At 37.7% G+C, this 22,135-nt stretch overlaps 1 protein-coding gene across 1 annotated transcript in view; it reads right to left on the reverse strand.

Moving 5' to 3' along the window:
• Positions 1-7,486: 7,486 nt before the first annotated feature.
• FRMD3 (FERM domain containing 3) overlaps positions 7,487-22,135 on the reverse strand; it is a 38,714-nt gene continuing 24,065 nt past the window's right edge. Inside the window, exon 9 of the mRNA XM_026092162.1 lies at positions 7,487-10,796. Coding sequence (XP_025947947.1) covers positions 10,201-10,796 — 596 coding nt within the window. The 3' untranslated portion in view covers positions 7,487-10,200. The remainder of the gene's footprint in view (positions 10,797-22,135) is intronic.

Below are 22,135 nucleotides of genomic sequence, written 5' to 3' on the forward strand. Positions count from 1 at the left end.
GGCCTCACCAGGGCTGAGTAGAGGGGGAGAATCACCTCCCTTGACCTGCTGGCAACACTGAAGCCATCAAACGAAAGTGTAATCAGCTGCTGTTCACAAAGGAAGAATCCTCTTCTGTCTGGTTATATCAAGGGGAGCTCTAAGCTGATGTCTCTGCAGGGTAACTGGCATCGGAGGAATTCCTTTGGTATCCCAGTGAAGGTATTAACATTCTCAGTAACATCCAGCAGAAACCATGACACACAAAAGAGCTCTTAAAATAATTCCATGTGATCACATATTTTAATATTTAAATTTAGTGTTAAAAAAGCTGTAGCAGTTATATCACTTAAAATCCTAGGATACAAAGTGTTTTTTACAAGGAGACAGACTTATGCCGTTTATGTTGTGCTTCCACAAAGTTGTACAAGACAAAGGTTATTCCCGGGTCAAAAAGATTTAAAACTTGCCACTAAAACTACAAATGCATAATTCAAGTCTGTTTGCAAATACTTCTTTAGTATAGTTTAAAAAAAAACTGATTTCTTACAACTAAGTGTTTCTGTGTGAAAAAACTTGTGAGAGATTATTCAGAAGTGCCAGAAGAGGACAGTCTTAAACCATTTTTTATGAGCACTGCAGCTTTACAAGTCTGTGTTCAGTGATTAAATACATATTTCTACCTTTCTGCTGCACAAAAGGTAAGGACCTTTCTTTATACTGACCAAATCTTGCTCAAGCTCAAAATTCAGGTAGTAAACATATAATAAACAGAATTCCTTGTTTTGACCTCTTTAAAAAAATTGAGCTCAGCTGACAGCTGTATCCCTCTATACAGATTGTGTAATCTTCAGTCCTTCCAGTGCTCATACTTCTCCATGCTTTATTCTGAAAGCAGGTAATATATTTAACACATTAGTTACAACACTGTTAGAAACTTGTTAATCAAGTTTCTATAAAGGTGTGCTACCACTATTGTGTACCTTTTTTAATTGCTCAGAACAACCTAGCATGCATGCTTTTTTTAATTACTTAAGAATGACGTTTCCAGAAGCATAAATCTAGGTTCATAAAATCAGCAGTAGTGTTAAAAGCATTGAAATGGCTACTATCTCATTGCCATAATGTTATTTTAGAGACATAGGGTACAATTTTGCTAGTGAGAGCCAAGCAAGTAATTACAATATTGTTAAGAAGTTTAGCAGTAGTGTTAAGGCCTAGCTGAGTAGAGAATGGTCAAGTATTGTAGTGGAAAATTCTAGAGACCTGGCACACGGCAGCACAAAATGCTGGTTTATCTGTAACCGTGAGGTAAGAACACTAACCGTGCCCAGAGACAGTGAGGATACCCAGTGGAGAGTGAGAAGACCCCGGATCTGATATTTCTGTTGGATCGGACGATGGCGTGAGGGGTGGGTGACTGAGACTGTAGGGGTAGAAATACCTGGGGAATTTTCTGTTCAGGATTCCTCTTCCCAGGCAGCCAGCTTGCACTGCTCGCTACACTGAAATAGAGAGTTAAACAGAGAATACTCAACTCAGCATGTTAAGACTCTCTGAGACCCAGTGAGTGTACCATATTTTTGTAACAAATATATAAAGTATGTATTTAAAGCACCTGAAGTGATGTAACCCAGTCATCATTTTGGAACAGAAAGGAAACAAATACATAAAATACCTTGCTTCCTTACAGCAAACTCTACTGGAACAAGTGTTTACAATAAACAGAAGTGGAATCTTCCTCCACTTATTTTCAGTAGGTGTTTTGCAGTAAGTTCTGTGGCCTAAATGAGAAAAAGAAAATACACTTAAAGTTAACTGATGGCTTTGTTTCCTTATACGTAGAGCTTAACAATCCATTGATTAATTAATTAGGAACCACATGCTTTCCTCTAGGACAGCTAGCTGGTGATGTTGGTTTAAGTATGTTTCATACATAACTTCATTTTAAAGTTAAATCAGGAAGTTGAATGGTGCTTATTACCAAAGAGAGTAGGACTTAAGCCTTGCTCTTTAATGCACGGCTAATGTTTTTGGGGGAGGACAGGACCCCTCAAATTGTTATTCAAAGCCTGGAAGCTACACTTGTAACTTTGGCTTTTGTCACAGCAGCATGTGTCACAGTGGATGCAGGAGAGTATGACTACCTTCATCTTGACCAGTGCAGCCAATTCTGGGATATTCAGCCAAGTCTTATTTAGACCATTAGCATCTGTCCACAGATTTCCATTAGGTCTGATGTAGTACTACCAAAACAACTTCTCCCATGCTGCCAGCTTCCATCTGATGTGCTACAGCATTCCCAGCAGGCTAATTCTAGCACGCTATCACTGTTCCATAGCTTTAGCACATCAGGAATATCCAGCAAGGGGTTTTAAGTTAACGACAACACACAGAAACTTGTAATAAAACAGCCGTAAGTGCTTATACCTCTGAAGCATATGCAGCTTATAGCTAAAAACAGTACAAACCTCTATGTTTTTTTCTCTTTTCTTCTTTTTCTTTTGTAATCTATATGGGAGCTGCACACTTAGATAAATGTAGCTGCAAATAGTATTATACTTCTCAGTTTGTATATCTTTGGAAAGAGCCAAAACCCTATAATTAGTAAGGCTTTCTGATGCACAATCACATTGGTAAAAGTTTTTTTTATCTAAATGTGAAGCAGGCTTTATTAATGCTCAGTAATGATTATGCAATTTCAGATTTGCTATATTGCTTTTTCTGAGTTGCTCTTTTTTCTCATTAATCGCTCCAACCTTTGGGTGAGAATGCCTTTTGATTTCAGAGTTCTGCTGATTGATTGCTTTCTGCTAAATGCTCTGCTCAGTGTATTGCCAAGGAAGTCCTGATGACTGCAAAAGTAAATATGCAAAGTAAAATCATAAATTCAGAGGTGTTACTCACAGGCAGGAGAATAGAGACATCAGCAGAGCCAAAAATCTTTGAAACAGCTGCTATTGTATTATATACTTGTCACAAGTGTGGTGGATTATAGTGTTTGCTGTAATTGTGAATTTTTAGGGAATACATAATGACAGTGAGTGCTATATAAGTCACAGAAGACAACATTGTTCAGCACACAATATACAGGAATCAGTTGTATGTGTTTTACAGTTTGTGGGAATTGCGAGTTAAAGTACTTTATAATAAAACAGGGTGGGAAAGAGATTGAGAACTGATTGCTTTCAGAACTGGCTCTTTCAATGCAGAAGTTGCTTTTTGTAAATTACCAGAATAATGTAAAGGAAATATCATTGTTAATGCATTGTCAAAGATTTAACTCACCCTGTTACAGAGCAACAGTGCTAAAGCTGCCCTACAGACAGGAAGTAAGTATTATTTATTGTGGCAGGAGGAAAGGTGACAGAATCAGGTGTAACTCCAAAAACAAAAAACACTTTCCTGTAGGTCAAGAAATGTGTGCCATTGTTGTGGAGGCAGGTCAGGATTCACCTGAGCCTTTCTGACATGGGAGCTGGGCATGTGGAGGTTCAGGGGGCTGCACAGGGCTGTGCACGAATAACGGGAGCAGCAGAGAGCTAGGGATGGAGAGTGTGCTGGGGACAGGCAATATGCAGTGTTCAATGCAATGGTTTGGGAATCCAGGATGTGGTTTACATTTGCACATGAGAGATGCAGGAGGAAGTGAGGATTTTGAGAGGGGAGGTTGGAGACGATGTTGGAGAGTAGGCAAGGTGGTTGGGCAAGGGCTAGGGAGCACGCAGTTGGGAGAAATCAGTGGTTTGGGAGACTAGAGGAAGCAGGAGGAAGGGATCCTTGCTTTGTGAAAATGCTAGTTGTGAATTAAGGTCAGGCAGTCACATTATTTATGGCAGAGAATTAATATGGCTGAATTACCTGGGCCAAAGCAGAGCTGACCCATATTTCTAATTGCTGAGAACTGAGGAACAGAGCCCCATGAACCAGTTTAAGTAGAAGCCTTGCATGCTTACATGTGTGATATTTACATATGTGTATTTTAGGTATCTGGCCCAGAAAGTCCAAAGCTTAGTGTTAAGCATCAAGACTCTGTAGAGTTCATGAGGAGCATTAGGCATTTCCAAAAAGGCAATCCAAAAACATTCATCCTGAACTGGGACATGGGAAACATTACAGGTAAGAACAGCTGGTGTTTCAAGGAGCATAGTTGCCCAAATCAGTACTGCAAAGGAGACTCTCCATCAGAAAGAATATACAGCAAGGAGGAAGTGTAAGAGTACATGGCTGACAAAGGAGACTCTTTGTTTCCAGTCTTGGCACTCTCTTCCCACACAAATTTGCTAACTATGTTATTGTAGCGRCAAATGCACTACTCGCACATTAAAGAAGAGATCAGTCCTGGCTCTGTGTGCCCCTACCACATCAGGTTCTTCAGGAGATGTGTTATTTTGTCTCATTTATGAAACTCCAAAACAACTTATGGGGAAAACAACATGGAGGGGGAAAGAAGGGATGAGAACTTCTCATCCATCTCAGGCTGAAAAAGTTGGGATAAAACTAATGGTCTCAAAGGTCATACTGTTAGTAGTAGTTTTGGTGGGCTGTACAAAGAAAATGCAACTACCTGAGCTATTCTGGCTTAAGGTGTGGTTTATTGTGAACAAACGATAGGTTGAAATAGTATGAACAACAGATAGGCAGCTGTGAAGCAAAGCTGACCAGGCTTACATCTCCACAGGGGGCATCCGTGTTAGTGCCCACTAACTATAATTGGTGGAATTGGAATTGATGGTGATGTCAGATTACCACAGGCCTCCTTTTCCTTCTTTCTGTCTTTCATACCCCTGCTAAAGCTCAGTTCTCCTCATTAATCTATTTTTCATCTGCAAATCAGCATTTATTTTACTTTTATGCTAGTTTATACTCGCATAGACATCATCTCCTTACTCAACCCTTGTTAGTTACCTGTCGACAGGCCAGAATCTCAGGTTGAAATGCCTTATGCCATCAGTTAGGCAAAAGCAGTAAAGAAATGGTGGTGGTCATGAAAAGATCATGCTCTACTATGCCACTGAGTTTTGGCATTTCTAGTGGTTATGTAGCTGCTGAGTGAGGATTGCAACTTTTGACTTAGATGCCAAGAACAGGATTTAGGCAGACTTTGTGCACTGATTCTTTTTGGATTTGGCTGCAAAAGTCCATTTTTCCTGTACATAAAATGCATCTCCTTATGTCTACGCAGCTTCATCACTGGGCAGAAGAATCTGAAGGAGGATTTGATCTGGTAGGAACTACTGGGCACACTTAGCGACACTTCAATATTTATTGAAAATTAATTAAAAAATACCTACAATCGCTCTCATAATTTCTTTTTAGGAAACTATTGCTGTCCAAAATATTGAAAAATAAAGTACTTTAAAAGTGATTAAAAAAAAAGACTTTCCAGGAGACATTACACACAGCAATTTTTTTTGTTACAGATTCTAAATGGGATATATAGAATTGCAATTATAGGCTTTTCATGTTCTGTCTACAGTTCTCTCTAATGATACATGTACTATTCAATCAATATAGTTAAAAACTCTTCAATCAAAGAAATGCAACATGTTTCACCTCAATTTTTAGTCCATTTAAACCAATTATGTTCCTTTCATCTTCTGTGACTGAGCAATAGCTAGGTGATATTTGTTCATCAGGACAGTGTTGAAGATTCTAGAGGCTCCTTTGCTTCTCTGAACCACAGCACCTGTTATTTTGGTAACTCAGCAAGCACGTTACCTGCATTGGAATTCAAAAGAAAGTAAAAGCTAACATAAGAGAGATCAAAATGGAATAAATGTCCTGCTCATGTTTAATTTTTATTTTAACACATATGTTACAGCCATTTTTCCTACTCTTCCTCCACATGATCACAAAGTAGAAATGAATGTCTTATTCTTCTTTATTGTAATGTAGTAGCACAGAGTTGTGATTGATTATAAAAGGAAAACCTCAGTGATAAAAGTGATGACCCAGTATTAAATTCAGGTCCCTCTACATCATTAAGGATCACTTCACAAGGACAGAGGGTGCCCACGATTTCTTGGAGGGAGCTACAAGACATGTAAAGGACAGTTCGTGAACGTTTTTAACACTGTAAGATGAAATGGTGGCACTGAGTTCATCTTGCTGAGACAAAGAGCAATAGCTGCCTTAAAGCAACCACAGGATAAGTCAGCTTCAAAACAGAGTGGCTCCTACAAATTTCTGAAGATGAGACTGATTAAGGAATCACCTTTGTAGAGGAGCCGAATGAAAGACATAAGACCATGGGATCAAGGTATTGTAATGTGGTGTTTAACTGTGTTAATGGTGGAGATGCTTCTTGGCATAAAACACTGCTATAAGAAAACCCAGAGCAAATTGGTACAAACAGATAAGGCAGTCAGTTCTTCGGGGATTTAAACAACAGAAGTTCAGAAACACACCTTGACCTTCCAGGTAATGCTTCTTGCATTCTTGCTAGTGATCTGTAATTTGGCCAACATTATTGTTGTCAGATTCTAAGAATTAACTACAATAGCCATTAGCTCAGATTAACTGTAGCTTGATCTTCAAATGTAGTGTAAACGTGACATTTCAGTGAGCTGTATTTTTAGGGGAAGTCTGTAGAACTATTTTATGTGTCATAATTTGGGAAGATTTTATGACAAACGCGAAAATTCTACCCAAAGTAAACATTATTTTCATAATATGTGCTCAGGACTTTGAATGCAAACAAAAATAGGCTGAACATAGGCTGTATTCTTCATATGTTAAAAGCAGGAATGCAACCTCACTTGAAGGTGGCATTACAACCTACAGCATTTTAACTGAATAGATCTGTGTTTGTACTATACAGTCTCTTTACATTCCAAATCACTACAGATTCCATTTAGATTTTGGCACTTTATATAGAGCACAGACATATTTGCATCTTTATGTTTTATATGCTCAAGAAGTAGCCTCAGTTTCTCTAAATTATCTGCTTCAGAATGATGTTCCTGTTGCTCAAGCCTCTTAGGAAGTGCCTCTTTGCAGATAACATTTCTTACCAGACAGATGTGTTTTGCACTGAGCTTCAAACCAACTTAACCTCAGCAAGCTCCATCCAAAAGCTGCACAGTTTCATTAGCACAACACTCCAGTCAGATCTGCCACCAAAAAGTTGAGACCCTTTATATATATCCAGAGTCTGACTTTAAAGCCAGACATGTCAATTGGTAGTCTGTGCACAGTAATTTCATTTGGGGGCAAACTCAAGACTGCAACTAATTCTCATATGGTAACTGGACCAACCATTAAGCTATTGGTTAATGCATCAGAAACCAGGCTAAGAACATCTGAAAGACTGGCACTTTGTTAGTGTCTCTACAGATAATGAAGAAAAAATATATATGTAAGAAAATAAGTTGTAAGAGTCGTAAGAAATCAGTACTATTTCATGCACCAGATAATTCTCAGCAAAATGTGTTCTAGGAAAAACAAGTTCACRAAATACCTTTCATCATAAGAAGTGTCATAATTGCAGAATGCTTTTCTCCAGTGTATTTTTATTAGGGATTCCTGCCATCATATCAACATACAAAACAATCAGGATGTTGACATAGAAATGTGAAATTCACTGTACAAAGATAAGGCTCRAGTTACAGGTATATTTTTCCCCCAGTCTTCAATGAAATAAAACCATTTTTAATTCTTCCCAGAGTTGTGTTTATAAATAGTAGACAAACCACAAAATAGATTTTAAGTACATAACATTTTACAATATAATCCAAGCACAGACAGAAATACACARTACTGTACCTACAGATTCTCCATAATCCAACTCTATCATTCTTACCAACAAAATACAAAGACTGCTACTCTCTCTGAATATGCCCAACCATATGCTTCTGTGTGTATCATGTGGTCCTGGCACTTTAAGTTATAGGACTGTCATGACTTTCAATTAAATTACTTTGGTAGACCAGAATATATCATGAAGGATGGGAATAATTTTAAAAGGCCAGGCCTGAGTGTATGCACCATATGGTTAGTAAAGACAAGCACATGTGCACACATGCTCTTGCATGTAACCACACACAAAATCTTACAGCACTGCACATTCTCTGAGGTTACCTTCTCATACAACTCAGCTATTTTCTGAAAGAGTTAAAACAATACTACTACTTCTGGAGTGCTGTGATTTACAGAGACAAGACTACATTTTAGAACACAGGACCTAACATTTTTTTGTATAATCATGAGACTTAAATAGGAGCCTGTATGGAACCTTGTCTCTGTAGTCCAGCAGGATGCCAGCTCTCACAGCCTTCACCACTCAAAATACCATTTCTCACACCTTTGTTTAGAAATGCTAGAAGGGAATAATTTCCTGATAAGGCCTAATGTCTACTTTAGTTCACTCTCCATTTCTMTTAGGCTGAGTGATTATTACCTAATGAGAAAGGATTGTTTAGCTGTGAGTAGCACAAGATGAAATACACATCAAGCAACTAATCAATAATTTTTCCGGGGAACAGATTGGCAGGGAGAAATAAAGACGAGGAAAAAAAAGACAATTGTTCAATTTAGCCTTTGTTGGTTGGGAAATGAAGAGCAATCCATAAGTTTTCAATTGAGAAAAGGAACTCCTAAGAGCTGTCAACTGTTTTGTCCTTTAAAAACTGTGGAGAGAAAAGGAAAGGAGGAATCCTGTAAGGAAACTGCCATTTTCAAAACTAGAAGAATTTATGCAGTAGGAATTACAGATGTGGTTATAACAGGTTAAATCCAGGTCTAACAACACAGCCTGAAATACGCCTCCAGTTCATAAATCTCTGAGGCAGAAATGAAGAGTTCCCTAGCTTAAATAGGAGCTTTGTCTGTGCTAAGGTCAGGGGAAGGAAGGAATACAATTTTTCTCTTTTAAAATACAACCTCTGTGGTACATTTGGGAACCTTCAAATGTTCTCAGCCGTGGACAAGATTTTATATATCCTCTAAGCAATACTGGAATAACTGTAGATACACAAATCCATGTTACATGAAACAGCACTAGACCCTGTAACTAGGCTCATAATAATTGGGAAAGAGGATAAGTATGCTGCTACATGTAAAAGGAAGACCCATCTGTATGCACAGAAAATGTTAAGTCTTAAGAGATTAGTACTAAAGGGCATCAAGGATGAAGATATATCTCTTAGTGTTTAATCCTTAAACTGTGACTCAGTAGAATACTTTCATGTCAACTGTACAATCTAATGCTTTGTTTTTAAAAAAAGAATATGTTTTTCTTCTCTACCATTTTTAAAAGTAGGTCACTTATCTACTGATATAGCTAGGGTTTGGGGGTTTTTTGCTACGTACTATTATCTTCCTTCCATATTATGTACAGTAATCTACATTTAGACCAAAGACTTACTCTCTTCCAAAACGTACTTGGACTATCTCGTAGAGACTTTCTACAGCACTGACTGAAGTGTATGACAAACTGACACAGAAGAGGAAGGATCATTACTTTCAGTTCTGTTCAGTTCCCAAGCTTTACAACTGTGCTATTCAGACATTCTTTTGATTACTTGGTGTTGTTTCATCTCCCCTAGGCAGCCCCTACTGAATTTGAGTGAACTGTCTATACGTTTCCCAAACCACAGCCCCTCTGTGTAGAGCTATATTAAACCCATTCACTCTCCAGCCAGAAGCAGTTTAAAAACAATTTGCTGCTGAAACATTAAAAATACCCTATGTGCCCTTGTGCATTATTCTTACCAATCTGTACATTTAAATAACATTAGAAGTTGTCTTTTGCTAAAAATTTACCAAAATATTTTAAACACATAAAACCATAAAAATCCAAACAGAAAAACAAACCAAAAAACAAAAACCCAGCATAAACATTGCTTGTATAGGCATTGGTTAGAAGAGACTGCTGCACTAAGGAGTATATTCAAAAACATTTTTCTTTCGGTTTCATTAGATTTAGTGTCATGGAGTATAAATTATAATGCTACTGTTATCCCCTCTTGTATAATGTAATAGATGAGCAGGAAGTCTGAAATGCAATGAAAATATAAGTTCCCTTTTGGTTACTGAAAGGCGACTGTGTAAGCCTGCAACTAAAGCAGCTATTTAAGTATGTAAAGGAAACTCAAGAATGTCTGTAACAAACTGAATACGAAGACAGCTACCTATTGGTGGCGCCAGGGGTATTATGAAAAGCTGGCACTAACTGAAATTTTGAATACAGCCCTTAGTTATATCGCATTTCTTTAAAATTTAAAAGCTGCCCAGCATGYCACGAATGAAGTTTATTTTGCAAGCCACCCACTGCCTAAGCGGGCAGTAATATTCAATATGAAACTGCTGGAACTCTGGTGTCTGACGGATTTCATGGAGAAAAGAGATTTCAAGGTCCGACTCCAAGAGAACAAGGAGAAGAGGGAACACAAACAACAACAGTCCAAGGCCTACAAGAAGAAGTYGGGAGAAACTCTTCACAAAAGCATTCACCTCTATGTTGCCCATTAGAAAGTCATAGCTCCACCTAAGTGCTCTCCGAGCTTCTTTCAGTTCTTCCTCCTCTGCAATCAAAAATGCATTTTCATCTGCTTCCAGTTCCTCAAATGAATCTGTATCATCTTTCTCATTCTCTGCTGTTGGAGAGGTATCAAAGAGCATGTCAATCTCATCATCAACTGGGGTGGGCAGCAGGCTGGCACTTGGATTGTATACCAGTTCTGAGATGGTTAAAGGTTCCTCTTTCATCTCCTCTTCCTGTTCAATGGCAAGATCAACATTCTGCCCAGTCTCCTTAACTGGGGAGCTGGAAATCACAGGGACCGAGATCTCATCTTCCTTTGGCAACTGGATACCTAAAAAAGAGATGAAAAAAGTGATCCTAAACTCCTGTTTTTCTGGTGACAGAACCCAGCCTTCCAATAGTATTTAATATAGGTTGGAAAGAAGATTCTGCAGTCATTTTGAATATCGAAACCTGACGATACACAACTAGCAAAAACTGGAAAAACCTTTTGAAAGTTCCATCACCTCCAGAGGAGAGCAACATTTTTTACAGCACTGCAGTACACCAGCACTCCATCTGATTAACTGCTTGTCTGATGCAGCTGCCACTAGCAGTGGTCTCATACAAAACAGAATAGCTCATTTTCTACTGGCAATCAGACTTCTGATGCAAGTGAATATCTTCTACATATGTGAATTGGTGCTATTTGCGTGCAGCTCATAATAATAATAAWAAAAAAAACACCTGCATGAATGAGGTGAAAGTGGTAAGCTGGAAAATTTCAACATAGCATGACATTAAAAAGGAGACAGCAGCTTATCATGATAAATTCATGTTAAGGGTAGAGAGGACAAAAGGAGAGAAGGTAATTCCACATTATGAGAAATAAATATGATCGAAATTGAATAAGTTTTTCACCTCTGTAAAAAGCTCCTTCTCCTCACATCTCATTTTTTTCTTCCAGTCATCTTTCCACTCTTCATATCAGCAGTCTTTTGTCTCCCTCTCCTTCAAACTTCTCTTTTTTCCTTACAGACAAATCTCTCTTATCTTCTCAATCTTCCTGTATGTTCCTATGTTCCCCCTTTCAGCTCAAACTCTCTCCTCAAAACTCACTACCCTTTTTCCAGTCTAGTTCTAATTACTCAGTAGTAAATCTACATTGAACACTGCTACATGAAGACAGCAGTGACTGGAATCCGTTTACTGCTATTAGTTGTCAGTAGGAGGAGTGGAGGGAATGAAGAGGGCCAGGCAGACAGCTGGCACTTTGAGACAAAGTGATGGGAAAACAGTTTTAAATGTATTCCCATGTCTGACACTCATTAGCATCATCAGATGCTACCTATGTGCAAAAGGAACAGGACATACATAGCATCGTGTGCTGTAGTAATATATAATAAAATAACACTCAGTTCTTCTTGTTTTGTGATGTTAAGCATCTCTCCATTCTTCACAAATGACTAACCTAGATGCAATGTGAACATACAGAATAGCAGGTAAAACCAACACAACAAATTTACATGACTTGTCCAACAAGTAACCCAGGAAATTCATGTTGAAATAGTATTTATAATTCAAATTAGCCCAATTCTTTGATTCTAGCAACAGATCTCTATAAAAGATAGAGAACTGTAGTCATTAAAGATTCATTTCAGTTTCAGTTCAGTAACAAAGATTAAGGTTCAGAGACTTTAAAACAATAGGGTGTAAAAATGTATTATTACAGAAAAAACAGAAATCAGAAAAGTGTGAACTGAGCCACAGCTTTCACTATAATGAAGACACACCACCGCACTGTAAATACAGGATACAGGACAAAACTGAAAAGTAATAATCCTGGTCATAAATACAGCTACAATATAGCAAAATATGTAGCTTAGCTTGGATCACAATTCTAAGCTACAATTTTAAATATTAACTCCACTATAATTGACCAAAATGCTCCACAGAATCTCCCTTTGAGATCAGATGCCTTTTCATATTTTTCTTGAAAATGTCACTGTGATTTTTTGTTAACAGTATTAGTCTTAAGCATTGCAGATAACATTCACTGTACTGAAATTACTAGCTTTTTTTCTGAGACTTACCTTCCCTCCATTTGACTAGACAGCAAAAGAACAGTCTTATGCCACTGGTCAATGATCATTAAGCTAGCAGTAGGCTATAACTACCTTTCAGAGAAGCCAGTGGTATTCATATCACCCTAGACTTTCTCAACATTACGAAAAATTATGCATTTCTTGAATGACAAGATCATACAGTCTATTTTCTTTTTTGCCTTTTTTTTTTTTTTGCTTTTATATTTACCATGACTACCATGCTCAGGACAGGACATATCCATGAAAATCACAGTTTCACAGTAACTGATACCAAATCTGTGCACTACCAGGTCACCCAGCAGCAGGTTTGTCCCGGGCCAGACACAGACACATGATCACATTTCTGCTAGAGCCACAGTACATAATGTTTGCACCTTTCTTGTTTTATTCATGCTCTAGGCCACCTATTGAAGGACTAACATAGTGCAAGATATGAAATACACCATTTATTACAGATACTTCTAAAAGGTGTAAGCAATGACAAAAAAACTAAACTTGACCTATTTGCATTAAATTTCTCCTTGAAGAAGCCAGTTCCTTACCTGACAAGACAGCTTTCAGAATCCCCTTCATTGTGCAGAGTTTTATGCCTTAGGTTTTATATATATATATATATATATAAAAAATATAAGAGAAAGCCTCTTCATTACAGAACACCATCCTCAGAAAGCATTCCCCCTTCAGTAGCACACATGAGCTGTTGCAATGGATTTCCCCTTTGAAGTCTTCAGAATGACCCAGACAGACCTCTCCTGAAATTTATCATTTTTTCTTGCTTTCTAGAAGGTAAGCTGGCCATGCCTTCAGGTGAGTGAGGTTTCACACTACGGCTAAATCATTCTAATGCTAGCTGCCACCAAAAAGGACATTTCTACTTCTGTCATCTAATCCCTGAGTGAGCCAATTTGTACAGCTAAACTAGCAAAATAACTTTGTTTTTTTTCCTGGGTAAGTTCTCTGCTGTTTTTTCTTTCTGAATTGGCTTGTTAGATGTTCTCATGAGAACTAGCAGCAGCACATTGCCAGCAATGGAAAGAGAACAGGATAGCTTTTTTCAGCAACAACTAGCCAGTAGGTCTGCTTAACTGTAATGAAACCTTGCTCTTAACAAAGAAAATGCAGATGTCTCCTTATTAGCCTAATTTGACTGGCTAGCAAACAATTCCTTGCCTTAACTATTCTGTCCTCTCCCATCAAAGTCATTTTAGACAGTCATCACATTTAAACACGAAACATGTTTTGTGGTGGAACTTCTTCAGGTGAGAATAGATTTGGGGTGATGCTCCTCCTATAACAGCTGGTAACACTGGATCCTCAAACCATACTCTGAAGCCATTTGAGAGTGCAGTCCTGGGATCCTGAATATAAATGCCAAATTTTTCAAACTTTCTAGCCCAAAATTAGTCATCTACACATATATTTGATATACAAGTATAACAATTTGCTTTTCAGAGATACACCACTTCCTCTTAATTTAATAGGAGTAAAAGATACGTTGAACTGCTTACTTAGGCACCTCAATATGGATTAAAGGACCTAATTTTAAACCTCCCATATTTGAGAATCCTGGCTATAGGCCTCCTTATACCTGCTTAGATGCAATGTCAGTAATATATCCGTTATTCATGTTTCGTATCCTCCAGAGGACAGCTGCAACTACTCCAAAGAAAGGTCACCTCAAATTATGATTCTGAGGCCTTCTCTCCTTCCCCAGAGTAAATTCCAGTGTGCATAACACACATAGTGACCATAAACAAGAAAGATCGTGTCAAGATTCATTAACATTGTTCTTTTCTCAAAGAGTTGGAAAACTTTTTTTTGACTTTGTGATTAACCTGCAGATAGAAGGCAACAGAATAACCTTTTCAGATCAGTGTTTTCTAAAGAGGTTGTATTAAAATTAGAATATGCCACAATCCTAAAGCTTACTATCAAATTTATGGTCCATTTTTCAGTTTGAACTACTTATTTAGGAGGGTCACAATCAGAGGAAGGCACACATGAAACTAAATTCTAAATTCTCAATTACTACTGCCAATCCGTGCTACCCATACTCACTTGCTAATACGGGAGTAAAAAAAAATTATATCCTATTCCTTAACATCAAAGCAAAAAAGTGCTCAAAAAAGGGACAGGATTTTAACTATTTTACAACATGTGCTGTTAAAGCATATTAAATTAAAGCAACTGTATTTTACACCAGCTTGATACAAGTGTAAATGAAAATAGTTTTAATGTAAAAATTTGATAATTTAGAATAGGCATTAACTGGTATTGTTGCAAGTTGATTTGAATTTTAAAAAAATAAGTATATAAAACAATTCTTTTAATTCCTTCATATTCAATATAATGCTGTAACATTTGTGGAGTCAAGGATTCAGGAAACAATTACTCATTAACTGTGGTCAATGTAAGGCCAGTCACACTGCAGTATACAGATATCTATGTTGTATATGTCAGATTTTGACAGTGTCAAAAGACATGAATGTAATGTTGTTACGGCATGTATCATTTACAATGCTGAGACTTCTTATGCAGGCATAAGAATATCACATTAAAGTGTAAAAATTCAAAATCATGAGATTTAACCACAGTAAATATTCCAATAATAAAAGTTTAAATAATCTGAAAAACTGGCTCCTTTGTTACTTTTTGGATATGCTTCAAGAAAGTCAGTTATCTCAAGTAATGAATCCAAGGTTCAAAAAAAAAAAAAATCCTCAAAGACTGAGTTCCAATGGAAAGCGAGAACACAGAATCTAAAGCAAGTCTGAAGCCAACACCCTTTAATCAGTTTTGTCACACTGCTGCAAATCCTTTGCTCTTATTCATACATGAAAATTATTTTGCTGTCACCCTTATAAAGCTACAATTTTATATAAATTTCAGGGCTAGATTTTGAAAAGCCTACTGTTTCCTTAATAATAGTTAAATTTTATATTGTATTTGGATTTAAAGGAATCTGACTTGAGTATTAAATTACATGTGAGAGCATTTCTTCCTTCCTTTCTTCATTTTCTATTTTTACAGACAGTTGCATTCCACAGATGAGAATCTTTTAATACATGTTACTGGTAAATCAACTGAAAAAGTTATTTTTATTTCCTGTATTATACATCTATTCTGAAGGTTTACTACCCTGTTCTGGCAACTGTATGAGTTTTACAGAGCAGGAGTGGTCTCACTACACTAGCCAAAACTCCATACCACCCTTCACTATACTCCACCAAATGCTAGGATGGCTCCAAACCTCTAACTTGCTACTGCAGATAGGAACATGAACAGCTGAATAAAACACAAGCTTTACAACAGTCATATGCTGTGAACACGAACGTGCAGGAGGTCTGGCATAAATGTTGGCAGCTGCTCGTGTTTTTCCAGAGGCCAAAAACAGCAGCTGAGGATTAGCAGGGTGAAGGGCAGCCCCAGCTCCACTATTCTGAAGTAGCTATGTTTGCTGGAAATAAAGTGTATATCCCAGAAAAATATATGTGCTGTTGATAAAAAAATTCAATTCGCACGTTGCCAGGTATACTACGGACAGCTTTACCCACCAGACATGCAAACACAACTGCCCACCTGTAAAGTGCTTGTGTAGGAGAAAAGGGAATGAATGTGAAGATTTCCTTCTTTTAAACAGAGAAGAGGAAAAGTTAGATACTGACTAGAAAGAGGAGAGCATATGTATTGTCTGCTGGGAATATTTTACATAGTTGTGTAAACRAGAAAGGCCAGTCAGGATGCAATAAGAACAGTTCCTTCCTATCCTTTTATGATTTCATCTGACATACTGTGTATTCCTTTGCATATTTTTGATGAGAACAAAATTCATTTGTACTATGAACAGAATGAACTTTTAGAGGGAAGGAGAGGGTAACTGTCTCACATGAACAAAGYGCATAGAGATCACAAAGGAAACGTAGGAAAGGGAAACACAATCTAGATCTCCACTAAACTCAAGTATTCACCCATGCAGGATCTACATCAAAACAGGATCTGCATCATGGCCAGATGTCCAGCTCTTGGACCCAGGCAGTCATAGATCCCAACCTTGTCCACAGTTTATGCTCATAAAATTAACCTGTTCCATCTTTGCAAGGAGAGTAAATTAATGAGAATTTTTAGTAACTCTGTTTTCAGACAGTGATCTGGCTTTCCAGCTTGCAATTCCAGTTTGCTTTAGTGTTATTGGGGTTTTCAAATGGGAGTAAAGCAACATCATAGTTGCCAGCTCACATTAGTTGCAAACACTACGACTGCAGCATTACAGCTGGCCTCCCAACTGTGTCATTTGTCACAGTTTTCAACTAACATCAAGATAGTGCAGCTACTAGAGGCTGCCGATCTGCTTTTCACACCCTGCAAAGCACACCCAAAGTGCAGGGATAAAAGCAAAACAGAGCACGCGGTACAGAAGGCCTTAATCACCCTCTATGCTGGAAGCAACACACACCAGCATTGCTGACCCCCTTCCTGAACTAGGATTAAGCAGCAAAAGGGTCAAAAGAGTATCAGAGTGGGAGGATGGTACAGCACAGGAATAGGAATGCGAAGGCAAAGCGTGTGCATGCCAGCAGATCAAAGAACAGGGAGGAGCTGATCACAGGACTGGGGCGACACCATGCCCAGCAAAGGTCAAAACCAGCGAGGCTGTGAAGGACTGGGCAGCAACGTGAAAGCTTAGCACCCAAGGAAGGACAAACGGGACACTTTCAGCATCCCCACTCAGCTTGCATCAGCACCTGTGCAAGTCAGCATTGCTCTGAAATGGTTGCACGCAGAACAGGGGTCTCCCAAAGAGTTACATGCACCTCCCCCGCCCCCCAAGAGTTTGCAGCACAAACCAACTACCGTCCTTAGGTTTTATATGCTGATATATAGATTTTTTGAATGCATACACCAAAAAGAATAATATCATATAAATAGCATTGTTTTAAAGTTTTTAAGAACAAGTATAGCCCCACTGTTCATCCATTGCTCAAGTACTCCCATATTAAACCAATAAAATGGCTTGTATGTGTTTGGAGCCAGCATTTAATCTCTATGGTATATGAATACATGCATATGAATACTCACGCTTTTTCAATTTTGCTACTGAAGTTTGCAACAAGGGAGTTAGGTTCATTCTCCCAGATACCACAGTTTCCCCTGAGTGGTGAATTCATTACGTAAAGGCAGTCAGGARCTGTTGCCGCTCAGAGGCAAGTCACTGCAAAAAGCAGGTTCTCTATACCTGCTACACTTGCTACTTTTGATTTTCAAATGCTGGCAGGTGTGAAAATACTCTGGTCTTTATCAGAACATCCTCGGTTAATTTCCTATAAACATTCATGTCTAAAATGAAGATTCAAGATGCATGGAAAAATCTAACTACATATGCAAAATATAAAAAGCAAACAGTATAATAGAAAACAATGGAAAAAACAACTTTTAAAATGTCTTATTGCATTAAGTGGAGACAGACTGATAGATGGACTAATCCGTCTTTGGCAAACAAAGAGATTAGTTTATAAAAATAAATAAAATTTTGTTTTGGTTGCTATCCTGAATAATACTGAATATTTTTTGTTTCTTAGGCTGCCCTCCTGTTAGATACAGTGAAAAAGAGATGAGAATCTGGCTCCTATTTTTTCAGTACTATTATTCATTATATTATATTATTCAGTAGCTGGTAAAATAAATATTAAAAAAAGTTATGATCTGTTAACTGACTCAGTCAGTTGTCATAAAACTGAGCTACAAGCGAAGCAGTATCTGCTGGTTTATTCAGTTGTCATTCAAAATCTGCTGGCAACCTATCTGCTAATTTAAGAACTATTTAGTTTTGTCAGAAATTATCAGTTTTAAAGGTATTTCTCCCCATCAGTCCAAGAAAACTACAAGAGCAAAATTCCAGTAATTAATTTGTTAGCAACTAACAAATAAATCCACAATTTAAGATATTACAACAAATCTCATTTAAGTTTTGTCTCATTCATACCCCATTTGCAAGCCTTCTCCCCTCAGCAATTCCTCCTTATTCTCTGCTGTACTTGATGTAATACTGTCATTCACAGTACAGTTTGTTTCTTTCCCAGTGACCAGTATTAGTATAACAAACTATTAAGAAAAGTTAGAAATTAGCTTTTTCTGCAGAAAATCATGAAAGCAGCTGAGCAAAATAAATTTAACTTTACCAGCCCTTCTGGCTGTGATCTTGGATCCATGCCGCAGTAATCGAACGCTCACTTCCTTGTTACAGTGGTTAACCATACGCAAATGAATACTTTTCTTGGTTTGGATTTTTACAAGACATTTCACCATTTTGACTATTAATTTCTCTTCTCGGTCTTGTAAACGCTCAACCCATACTGGCTTTGACCTTTTAGTGCGTTTCCACTGAGTTTTAAAAGACTAACAAGTCCCTCTCAATGAATCAAATGACAAGCTTCTAACATGGCCAACAAAAATATCCCAGTAGGGAACAGAACGAGAGGCTATTTTTAAACATTTCCAACTGCCTCATAATGTACAATACAAACTTCCACAGCATCCATCTCAGTTAGCAGTTGCTAGCATAACAGCTGAATCACACACACAAGCATAAAAATATCCAAGGCATCAGAACATAGTGCAATGAAACAAAAGACCAGCATTTAGTGCCTGTTTTTCATAGAACAAAATGACACTGTGGCTATTATTTTTTCTAAAGAGCTTCGAATTGGTCACTGATGTCAATACCCTGCTATTACCTGGAAAGTACTTATGGAAAAATGCATAGTTATATAAGGACAAATCCTATCATGTGCTTATGAGCCCTTAGTCAGAGGGGAAACCAGTAAGATGAAAATGCTTTAATTTCAAGCCTAGCATCAAACCTGACCCTGTGAATAAATGAGAAAAGAAAAATCCTAAATTTGGGAAAAATGTCTGTCTCTGCATACTCCATACTCCAGTTCCCAGTGGTGCACAATTATTGAACAGATCCGTATCCACCAGAAAGATGGGCTGTTTTAGAAGGCTGGTCACTTCAGTCTCTGTCCAGTGGGGATATGCAGGCTACTAAAAAAGGCATGATGCATATATGCTGACTGCTGATAACTTGTTCCAGCTGGAAGCACCATGTGCATAGCGTTGCACTGTCATACTGGGAAAGGCACTCTTACTGGGCCCACTGAAACCACAGATGGAGGGTGGTAGTTTCTCACCTCCCAAAATACTTACCTTTAATGTTGGAGATGTGTCGTGCTGTCAGTGTCTTTGTTATCCGATGTCCTTGCTCTCTGTGCCATGAAATGATGGGCATGCATGCAAATATGTGGGAGAGAAGAGGGAAAGGGAGATGGTCCTGCAAACGTGTGTTTCACACCAAGCAATTTCTCTCACAAAAGGCATCTACTTCGATGGAGTTTTTGGAAAGCACCTTTACGGTGGCTCCTTCTCCCCTGTCTGGCCTAGATAATATCAATTTGCAGCAGTGCTCTTTTTCACTGCTTCCTCCTGCAGGGCAGATGCTCCACTGCTACCTTTGGGGCAACCCTTTTCCTTCTCCCCAAGCAAGTTCCTTGTGGGGCTGAGGAAAGATCAAATGCCCTTCCACTTCCTCTCTCCATTTTGTCCCCACTTCAAAAGTAAAATTACTGTCTGCTGCTCTCATCTTTATTCTTATTGCTGTTGTGGCAATCAAAACCATATCATTAAAATCTCACCAAAAAGGGTTGAGCCCTCATTGTGTACATAGCTACAAAACTGTAAAGCACCACTTCTTAAAAAAGTGTAATTACCAACAGGTTTTAAACACCCGAAGGAAAGCCTAACTGAGGAAGTAAATGTCACCTGGACAGAGCTAGGAATGATTTCCAACAGAAATATATTAATATAGATGAATATACATATATAATTTATATTTTATGTGACTGTGTCCGTGTAAAACAGAAATGACTGTGAGATTGCAAGACACTTCCCATGAACCATAGACCCAAAACTAAGGGAGATTTATTCTGAAATCATGTAGCTGTGTCAGCACCTCTGTCTTTACTACTTAACTCTCAGTAAGTAAGGAACAGACAAGCTCACAGCAGAGAAAAGACTTTGCATGACCTGACATTGGCATCAAGTCCTGCATAATAGTTGGAAGATTTTTTTCAGCAAGGATTTTCCGGACAAGAAGCCTGTTTCTCTCCTGGAGAGCCATCTGGGACTCTGGTTGCAGGAGAAATCCAGGAAAGCAATGACTCCAGTCTTAGTAACTTACTGATTTTGCAGCTCTTGTCACTCCAACCACTGCGTTAGCGAGACCCTTAGCATAAAAAGTATGGTTTAAAAAAAGCAAAAACAATCCCCACCCAACAACAGAAAACTAAAGCTGATAAAAGCACTGTTCAAAACTTTTATGCTTCTTCCTCCCACCAGTAAAAATAGCAAACAGGAAACTTCTATTCAAACACAACAGTTCTAATATATTGGTGAAAAGGAAATGTATCACCTGTCCTCAAGTTTTAGAGATACATCATTACAATGATGGGGTTTTTGTTTTGTTTTGAACAAAAATAGCGATCTTATTTTCTGAACATAATGCCTCACGGTAAATACCTGAATATCTGAGAATTTGTAATTACGACAGAATGGAAAGTTGGCAGAGCTAATTATTATTAGCATTTGATACTGAAGATTACTTCAAGCAAAAGGTTTGCTTGTAAAAAGGTTGATTTCAGACATGGTAGCACAAAATTAAAAGGTTGGATGACCATGAATCCAAGTTATTTTGTTGAACATAGACATGATGATGCACATAATGATGCACAAACATCTCCTGATTCCAGAACAACCTTTGGGAGACTCCTAGAAATCTGCAAGACAAAGTGCACAGCAGAGGAAGAAACTAAGACGACGAGGCTTTATTCCATAAATGAGATAGAGACCTCACCATTAAAAAATTACCAAACAATTAGAAGGAAGGCCCATTATATATAATCTGAATAAAGGAAGCTCATTTTGGCCTTTACTAAGTTTAATGGAAAATTAGAAGAACTTAATTCTCTCTCCAGACCACAGAAATCTAAAAATGGAACTGTTATTCTATTTTGAAAAGCCACTAAGAAAACTGATGGCCTCCTGCAAACTAATTTTCTTTTTATTATTATTATACATACACGCACACCCTCCAGGTACAATTAGCTAACAGGAGTATTGCTTCTGCTTATTTCAAGGGGAAGAGCAGTTTGATGCTCTACAACACAAGACATTTCAGAATTCTCTTCATCTGACATATTAAGATAAATTGTTTCATATACTACAGATATAATTTTAAAAATAAGCATGTTGAAGAGCTGTGTATTACTTCTACCCTAAAGAAACACTTGGTACTAAACCAATCTTTTTTCTAAAAAAAAAAAAGAAGTAATGAAACAAGACTGATTGGTGCGTAAGAAAAAAAAGTGGACTGAATTATCTGTTATGGTGTTCTTGCTATATAAACTTGACATGTGAACAACTACATAACATTATTTTGTATTTTACTGGCATATTTTTAATATTTATATTAAAATTATATATATATTATATTATATATATTTTATATTATATAATATATATTTATATATTAATA

The sequence above is a fragment of the Apteryx rowi genome, unplaced genomic scaffold, assembly GCF_003343035.1.
Source record: "Apteryx rowi isolate R43461 unplaced genomic scaffold, aptRow1 scaffold_1225, whole genome shotgun sequence".
NCBI classification, from domain to species: Eukaryota; Metazoa; Chordata; class Aves; order Apterygiformes; family Apterygidae; genus Apteryx; species Apteryx rowi.